This window comes from Tripterygium wilfordii, chromosome 12 (genome assembly GCF_013401445.1).
Source record: "Tripterygium wilfordii isolate XIE 37 chromosome 12, ASM1340144v1, whole genome shotgun sequence".
NCBI lineage: Eukaryota > Viridiplantae > Streptophyta > Magnoliopsida > Celastrales > Celastraceae > Tripterygium > Tripterygium wilfordii.
This window is the reverse complement of record NC_052243.1, coordinates 10,887,476-10,896,475: the sequence shown is the minus strand read 5'-3', so window position 1 is coordinate 10,896,475 and position 9,000 is coordinate 10,887,476. Positions and strand designations below refer to the sequence as shown.

Genomic DNA, 9,000 nt, shown 5'->3' with positions numbered 1-9,000 from the left:
TACCAGCAGAGGAAATTGAACTTCTATAAGAAATTTTAGTACAAAAACTAAATTCCTTGATTTTTCCTATACATTTAAATTGAACACAGAAGAATAAACTCAAACATGAAAAAGAAAAAATCACAACCACGTTTGATCCCTGTTGCTAGTCGTAATTACACCGTAAAAGCCTATTCACGCATCAAAAAGGCAAGCAATATTTGCCTGCACCAACCGATTAGTTCAAAATTTTTTATAATCCTAAATAACCTGGAGAAGAGCGGGAAGCCTCCTCATTGAAAACAAAAAATGAATATAAATTCTTCACTCCATCAAAAATTGGATGTCGCTGAGAGAGACGCATTTGGTACTGCTTTTGCAAAGGAAAATGATGGCAATGCAGATATGAGGTAAGCAACTGAAGGATGGAATTCATTATCTCGTGGACTCTAGTTATGAATGAAGAATTGCAGACTTGGTCAATTTGAGTGATGAGTTACGTAATTGAGGGATACACCTACATTCCGGCAGTGGATAGGTGTAAACTGATGTTTTCCTGTTGAATTTTCTGACTCTGGGTACCATCATTCCCTTGCGATCACTTTCAGCAAGCACTATTTCCATCTGATCCTTGAAGGCTTTCCAACTGAGAAGAAAATGCAAAGACACTGGATAGATGAGTAAAAAAGAATAATTCATATATTGCACTTTTTTTTAATCTAAAACCTGGAGCCTCTATCTCCCAAATGTACCATTTTTTTTTTTGAATTCAAAAATTCCACATTCTTACTGGAGATGCCATCATACCAACTTTTCACATTATAACAACATTTTACTAGTACTACAATTTAAGTTAATTAAATATTTACATAAAAGTGATCGTGCCTCCTTTTCAGTAGAAAAGAATAACGATAAAAACAGGGCTGGTTGGACACCAACTACAATGTAATGATGGGCTCCATAAGAGACATTAATCATACAATGCGTCAAAATTCACTTCAACATCCTAAAGTAGCGTGAAGTTCAAGATATTACAGAAGTAAGGAAGGAAAATACAAATACCTAATATCCATGTCCTGCAGTAATACAACAAGCTTGCGTTTATCGGGATTAATGGTCTTTGCATGTCCATCGAAAAGGAACCTTCGGTGGCCCATCAGAAAGTGTGGGAAGTTGCCCCCCTGAGTTGTTACAAAGACCTCACTGTACAAGCACACTGTATAATCCAAAGCAGCCAATCTCGAAGAATAGTCCTACAAAGGGAGAGAACTGGTATTTAAGTGCACAGGAGTTAAAAGAACCCACCGAAAACTCAGCTGGATGGCACCATCTTTCGATTTCAGTTGAACTCGTTTTAAGATCAGAAACTTTACCCACTCAGTCAAGCAACTTTCATGGCATTACAGTAAAAGTAACCAATTACATCAATCTGTGTGAGGTCAGTTATTCAAACTTATTTCCCAAACGTCAGCATAATCAAAAGGACCCCCACTCAATGACAAAGGCTCTGGTTCTATTGGCTCGATAAAAAATATTACAAAGATAAAGATTCTAAGTTTCACATATCATTGTTCTAGCCAGCACATGAGACTTTTTTAACTAAGATGAGTACACATTAAGGCTTACTGAAAAGATTTCAAATTTCTGGATCCAGCTATAAAGGCTTGAAAAAGTTCCTCAAAAACAAGATTCTAGTATTTACAACTGAAATCGAATCCATTTCGTTTTCAAGAATCAACCAAGTCATAATGCTAATCAACAGACCCCATGATTTTAGTCAGCAAGAATCAACCAAGTCATAATGCTAATCAACAACAGCATGTTGCTTGGATAAAATGGTAAAACATGTCCCTTGAGTCTTGACTAATCCATATATTCCTTGCTTGACTGATCTTGAATTCACATTATGAAGTAACACTCAAGTTATTCTCGCCTAATCCATGACCAGGCTCCTGAACTCCATTAAGAGTATTCTTCAGCACAGATGATTATTGAATGCAATTGACAGCTCAGATATTGGAGAGTATAAAGATTTACAGAAGCAGGACTGCCCGTGTTGATAAAAATTGTAAAAAACAAGCAACTCACATTGACCTTAGTTTATATGGATGATGACTTCAATTAAACACCACTGGCCATCTACTTTTTTTTTTATAAGTCATTGGTCAATTCACCAAATCATGAGATTCAAAAAACCCTACAAACATGAGTAGGGAAAAGGGTATTACCTCGAAAGGAGCAAGTTCTTCTGGGGTTGAAAGAGACTCCTTGGTGTAGAGAAGGGGGAACATCTTTCTTAAAGGAGCTAAATGTCTCTCTGCCTGGTAAATTTTCCCTGAGGCTAAATAAATTGAAGTGTCGTTATCGAGTCCCATACCACGTAGCACCATCCCAACCTATGATGACAAAAGAGTTATCACAATACAAAAGGTTACTTTTGTCAAAACAGATACTCATGTCTAGAAACAATGTTTATGCAGAAGTGTTTCTTTTTTCTTTTCTTTTCTTTTTTTTCACCACATTTTCTTTCAAGCTGCATTTGCTTAAGATGTGAAATAAAGGAACATGGATAAAGCCAAATCAGGATAACATGGAGTATAACCTATCAAAGCAGTGAAAGGATCTCATGGAATCACCAACACACCGAGCTCTAAATATTGCATCATTCAGCAGTACATGAGGCCATTTTACAGGCCATACAATCAATCCAGGCTAAGAATAAATTTGTTGTGTCTTTCTACTATATCCATGCAAAAGATTCTGTGAGGTAAGGTGTAAACCAAAAAATATTTGGATCAAAGCTGCAAGCACCAAAGCAGCATTTGACAAATAAATAGCTCTCAACAGAGCCTGAAAGAATGTAAAATATCAATTGTAGTTACTTTGTAGTCGGGAATACTCAAAACAGGATTTGAAGTCCAAAAGGCAAGAACAGAATTAGATATAGGAGATACCTCCAAAGGGGTGAGAGGGCATTTCCCGCTGATTCGATTAAGACCAGGTACAATAACCCGATCTTTTTGTCTGAACTTCCCCTTCCACCCTATTTCTCGAAATGAATCCATTTCATTTTTTTCAGCCTTTCCTCCATCATACACACAGCATGAGAAGGCCACCATGTCCTAATAGTTGAAGAGAGATTTATTCTTTGTTAGTGTGTGGGTTGCCGGTTATTCTTCAATTGCAAACACTATACATTTATGAGCAAATTTGCTTAGAGATGACAAGAAATCAGCACCAATACCTCCTCAAACCGTAGATGGACAGAGACATACTTCCCATCAGTCCTTGAGCTGTTTTCAATCATCCGGCTAACCAACTTCTCCGCAAGAGATGATATGGAGGAAGAGAATTGTAATGCTTTATAATTAGCAATGCATCTTAGCAACTGTATATGAGGTGGAACATTCATCGCCAATCTATTAGCAAATGGTGCTATGCGAATAACCCTGTTTCCAACAAATAACCAACAAGGAAAAAAAAACTCGTGAATATTTTTATATTAGGATAAATATGGGGAGAAAAATACAGAGATTAAGATTGCAGAACCAATTTCTGTTTCATCGTCATTAATGATCTTTTAAGTTTCAGTTTGCTAACACAAATTAGTGAATTACTATCACTGAGAATAATGGAAGAACAATATCTGGTTGTGTTCAGAGCTGACTACTAGTTTAAAAAAGCAATGCTTCAGCACGTACCCTTTGTCCTGCAGGACAGGATAAACTTGTGCCAAGTAATACTTGGGTTTAGCCCACGCTTGGACATGAATACTTGGAATATTACTCAAATTATAATCATATCTATCCAATAGTTCCTCAGGCAGCTCTCTAACAACACTCACATATCCCTCAAGAGTGGCAACAAAGTGATCTTCATCATATATGTCCGCAAACTCACTGTAAAACAGGTAAATGTTCAATCATGAGCGAAGTTATGGAGATACAAATGCTAATCCAGAATATTATGATATTATGAATGCTAAAGAATAGACTTTCAATATGCAAGTTTCAGCACTTCCTTCAGATAATGAATTCTAGCACTTGAAGAACCTGACATGGTGGATCATTTTTCCGAAAAACATACTAGGAGTCAAGCATTTCAATCTCCAGTTTTGAAGGTTCATGTGGATCATCTTTGGTGACATCCGTTGCATTAGGTAAAAACACTAGAGAAGAAGTAATACTTTACATTATCTTTCCCTGTTCCCCAAGAGAAATGCAAATGCATCTGGCTCGGCACTTTCGTAGTGGGACCATACCCATTAATTTCATTGTTGACTTGATTATTTCTGTTCAAAGGTATTCAATTCAACAACTTAAATGTGTTGGAGAAACTATAATGAATACACTAAAGCAGAGTTCATGCCAAGGCCCCTCCTCACAAAATTAAACATAAAGGCAATTCAAATGACGATATGAAAAGTACAAACTCTTCACAACAATAGTATATTTGAAGACAGTCCAAAACTTATTTCTGATAGGTATCTTAAAAGGGAAGGAAATAACCATAGGAATACAATGTAAACTATTGCACTCACAGTCCTAGCCTTTTACCTTATCTCAAACATGAGGAGCTTGAAGTCAACCATTTAAGAAATCAGATATATCCCATAGTAGATCAGATTTACATCTACCATGGATATGCTTGGTATCTTCAAATTGAAATTTGGCACTAGAGAAATAATTAGTTGAGTAAAGTGAATTGTGTACTCACCTTGGATCTCTCCAGACACTATGGAAATCAAAGCGAGGGATCACTAGTATTGCATTCAAAAGTCCAGCAACAGCCACTGCATTGCAGATCTATAATATGACAGATTGAATCAGTTAGAACAATCCTCAAGTGCAGAAATTGAAAGAAGATGCGATTAATCAGCACAGCTAACAAGCCTTAACTCTCTAACAACCTTCAGAGAAAACAGAAAGAAATAATGTGGAACACCCACTGGCTTCTGCTAAAAGCTTGTCAATAACATACCGCAGAACGCTGTTGGTTAAGACCACCATTAGCCTCAACAATCAAGTAACCACTTGGAGCAGATGACCCTGAAATGCAACATAAACATCAGTTTTCTGGGAAAACGGAAATTTTTACACTTCATATTACAAAATTAATTCGCACAAGTAGTCCCAAATGAACAGTTTTGCAGAGAAGATAATTGAAATCCAGAAAAATTAGTTTATAAAAAGAGAATTAAGTTAATATGCTACCATTGCGTACACCAATATTTTGTCCAGATGTTGAATTTGGACAAGGTCTTTGCATTTTCGGCCCCCTTTTGTATTTCCACACAGAAGACAGCTGGGAGAAAAAAAAAATAGCACGTCATTTCTCCTGATAGAAAGAATATGACGAATTGTGCAATGTCCCACAAATAATAAACCAACACAATGCAGTGTTTGTTTACACATCAATTGTTTGATTTGAGAATAATGTAAGCCTCCATATAGATGTAAAAAGAGGTCCATGAATATCACAAGCTCCTCTGGAGAGTTACTCCTTTGAAAGAATAAAACTTAGAAACTATAAGTGACATTTCCGTTCTACCAAACTATAACTGACAGGATATCCTTTCAACTCAAGATGCACAGCTTGCTTATTAGAACTCGGATTTGTTGGTTCGCTGTTGGCATTCAATTATTAAATTGAATCAAATTTTCAAAATCATTGAAATTAATCATTCTTCCTGAAGAAGCAGTCCATTTTATTCTACTTTCTCGGCTTGATTGGCAACAAGACATCCGATAAAGAAGCATGAAGTTTACAGCACTAAAACCAACTTTTCCATAGAATCAATTCTATTCTCAAATCTACTCAACCACCAACAAGAAAAGCGTGAACACCTGTGATTTCTGCTAATAGATGCACTCAATTCTCAACTCTAAATAGCTAATGCAAGTATAGAAGTATCCACATTAACTCGGAACCAATTCCCAATTTTTAGTAAAATTAATAACCTCGAAGAAGGCTCCCATTTTCCATATAAGCGAAGACAGTCCAAAACTTATTTGATGCGACTTTAGCAGCACAAAATCAGTCCATCTACACGACTTTGATACAAGCTAATTCAATAATCAACATCTACTTCCTCCTCGCAATATGAGAATAAAATAGATAAGTCTAAAGGAAAACGCATCATTTGTCATCGTCTGCGCTTGTTTACAAATATTCTACGGTTCAAAACTTCCTTCCCGTTTTTTTTCTCACTTTTGCCACGCAACCAAACAGAAACTCACAGAGATTAATTTATAAAGCAAACCTCAATTGCAGTGGAGTTATCACTCTCGATATCAGGCCACAATTTCTCAAACAACTCGTGGCTACGGTATACCGAACCAGGAGAAACAGTACGGCCAACGAGAGCTGAGAAGGGCCCCACACACATGAGCAGCCCGGAGATGTACAGCAACGGCAGCACAATCATGTACTTCCGCCTGACGAGCAGACATGCGATCAGGCCTTCACGACGACAATGAGGCTGCAGGGACTTCGTACGCATCAGCATCCGCCGCCGGCATTGGGAGACACTAGCGGGACGGGGCGGCGACGGTGGCGGACTGGGCGAACTCCCACTCTCACTCGAACTTCCTCCACCACAAACAACATTGCTGTTAGTCTTGGTCTTGTTAACGGCCATGCAAATTGTACAGACAGAAGAAGAAGAAGAAATTGCTTCTGCAAGGAGAGTGAAAAAGATAGGTTTTGATATTTATGCTGCTGTCTGTTCCACTGTGATACAGCTGCAGCGAGTGTTGTTTTCAGGATTTTTGTTGGAGAAAGCACCGCGGCTTCGCGGCTTGACTCTTGTGCGGCGTGGCTTAAAGCTGGCTGCCTGATAGTGGATTTAACTGTTAAAGTGTAAACTGTCAAGACTTGAGCCGTTTGCCGTTTAGTTTAGGCTCGCTAATTTCGGTAACGTTGATTCCCATTCGATCTTTGTTAGTTATGTTTGTTACTGTGATTAGTTTGAATAAATGTTGATTAATAGAACTACCAAACTTAAATTTAGGGAAAATTTTGATTTAAACCTCGAAAAAATTGCTTTTGATTTCAAATATTTACACAGTAAAAATGTAAAATTATTTACCAGAATCATATTATGAATGTGTTTTGGTCGGGCTTACAGTCTAATTTTATTTTTTGTACAGAAACAAAAACTCAAATTGAACATGAAAATTTGGGATCGTTAAATATAAATCCAAAACATTTTAGGTCTCTCTTGGTATGAATTTGATTTTTGTTTGAGATAAAAACTCAAATTGAACATGAAAATTCAGGATCGTTAAATATAAACCCAAAACATTCTAGGTCGTCTCTTGGTATGAATTTGATTTTTGTTTGAGATAAAAAAAAATATAATTAAACTCGTACATTTGATCAAAATACATTCATGATTAAAATAAAGGACTGACCTCAAAAACCAATCAAAAATTGAAAAAAACTGACAATAACCGACCGATCAATAAACTAAATCTATATATATATAAAAGTAGGATACACTTAAGCTTTTTTTCCCTCCCAAACTTCCAACATTTTAGTCTTAATTAATTTATTAATTTATTCTTCCTAAACCAATAATAAAATATTTTTAAATAAAAAATATAGTGGATAATAGGATATCTCCTAAACTTTCAAGCTTTTTTCAAATATTTTAAAGATATTCAAAAAAGATTTTGATAACCAATATTTCAAAGATTTTTCAGATATTTATAACTATATTTAAAAATTAGTTTCTCCATCTCTCCCTCTCCCTCTCCCACTCCCACTAATATTTATATATTTAGCTCTCTCATGAGGAATTTTGTTTAACTCAATTTTTTTTTCAACTTGATTATGGTTTTACACCTCATTCATATGGCTTGCCCTCTCACAATTCAGTGTGCATCAATCTCTTTTAATATTCATAGATATTCTAATTACAATGAGTCTAAACATAATTTTATTGATTTTTTTTTCAGAAATATCCTTCAAGGGCTGCTATGGATTCAGTCAATTTCACTTACAAAATTGAAGGTTAAGATTGTACAGTATTTCTTTTCTTTTTTCATAATTGTGTTTTCAATAGGTTCAAAATCAACATTTGTACACTATTTCTTTTTCTTTTTCATAATTGTGTTTTCAATAGGTTCAAAATCAACATTTCTTTTTCTTTTATCAGGGTTTGACAAGTGACAACATTCTTGGAACTGAAAATCAAATGGAAATTTTATGTTGACAATAAAAAATAAATCGAAAAATTGATAGAGAAGAATAATCGAAACCCGATTCCTTTTGTTCCACAGGTGACTAGAGCAGTCATTCCACGAATAAGATGTTATAATTTCCATTACTTTTCATTGCTGTTGGAGAGAGTGATAATTTGTGGCCATATAATTTTGATATTCACGCAGTGAAATAGACCATGTTAACTTAATTAGAAACAATGAATTCGTTAGCAAAGTTATATGTATTATGATAATTCTATCATGAATGAATATATAAATTATAAAAAATACACATAAATATTAAATATTACGAAACAAGCAATATTTCTCACTTGGATTTGATTAATTCTAAGAATTGTAGAATTAAGCTATTAATTTATTAGAGAATTAATCTATTAATTTATTCTCTCAACCAAAAATAATAGGTTATTATCCTTATTACTTTACCCATATTTGAATAATGATACTAATTGTATTTGAAATTTTAATTGTCAATTATATTTTTAGTTGTTATATATCCTTATCACTTTACCCATGTTTGAATATAATTTCAATTAATACGAAAATTTTGAAAATTTCACAATATTGTTTTTATCCTTATCACTTTACCCATGATTTTAATCCTTAATAATTTTCTCAGGATTTGAAACATATTTGAATTTGCTATCATTTTATTCTTCTAACAACCATTTATAAATACCCTTTATTATCATATAAGTTATAATTTAATTATTTAACTATTATCTTTTATCACTACTTAATTATAAATATGATTATCTTTAATCTCTATGTAAATTATTAATTGATAATTTTT

At 34.6% G+C, this 9,000-nt stretch overlaps 1 protein-coding gene across 1 annotated transcript; it reads right to left on the bottom strand.

The window, feature by feature from the left end:
• Positions 1 to 6,700, bottom strand: LOC120010320 (O-fucosyltransferase 10). The gene is made up of 10 exons (XM_038861091.1): positions 6,242 to 6,700; positions 5,193 to 5,283; positions 4,960 to 5,027; positions 4,696 to 4,784; positions 3,681 to 3,878; positions 3,224 to 3,428; positions 2,934 to 3,101; positions 2,208 to 2,375; positions 1,042 to 1,232; positions 1 to 625 (listed from the first exon to the last, which is right to left on the bottom strand). The coding sequence occupies exons 1-10, from the start codon at positions 6,617 to 6,619 to the stop codon at positions 433 to 435; spliced, it is 1,749 nt and encodes a 582-aa protein (XP_038717019.1). The 5' UTR covers positions 6,620 to 6,700; the 3' UTR covers positions 1 to 432.
• Between the last annotated feature and the right edge of the window lie 2,300 nt (positions 6,701 to 9,000).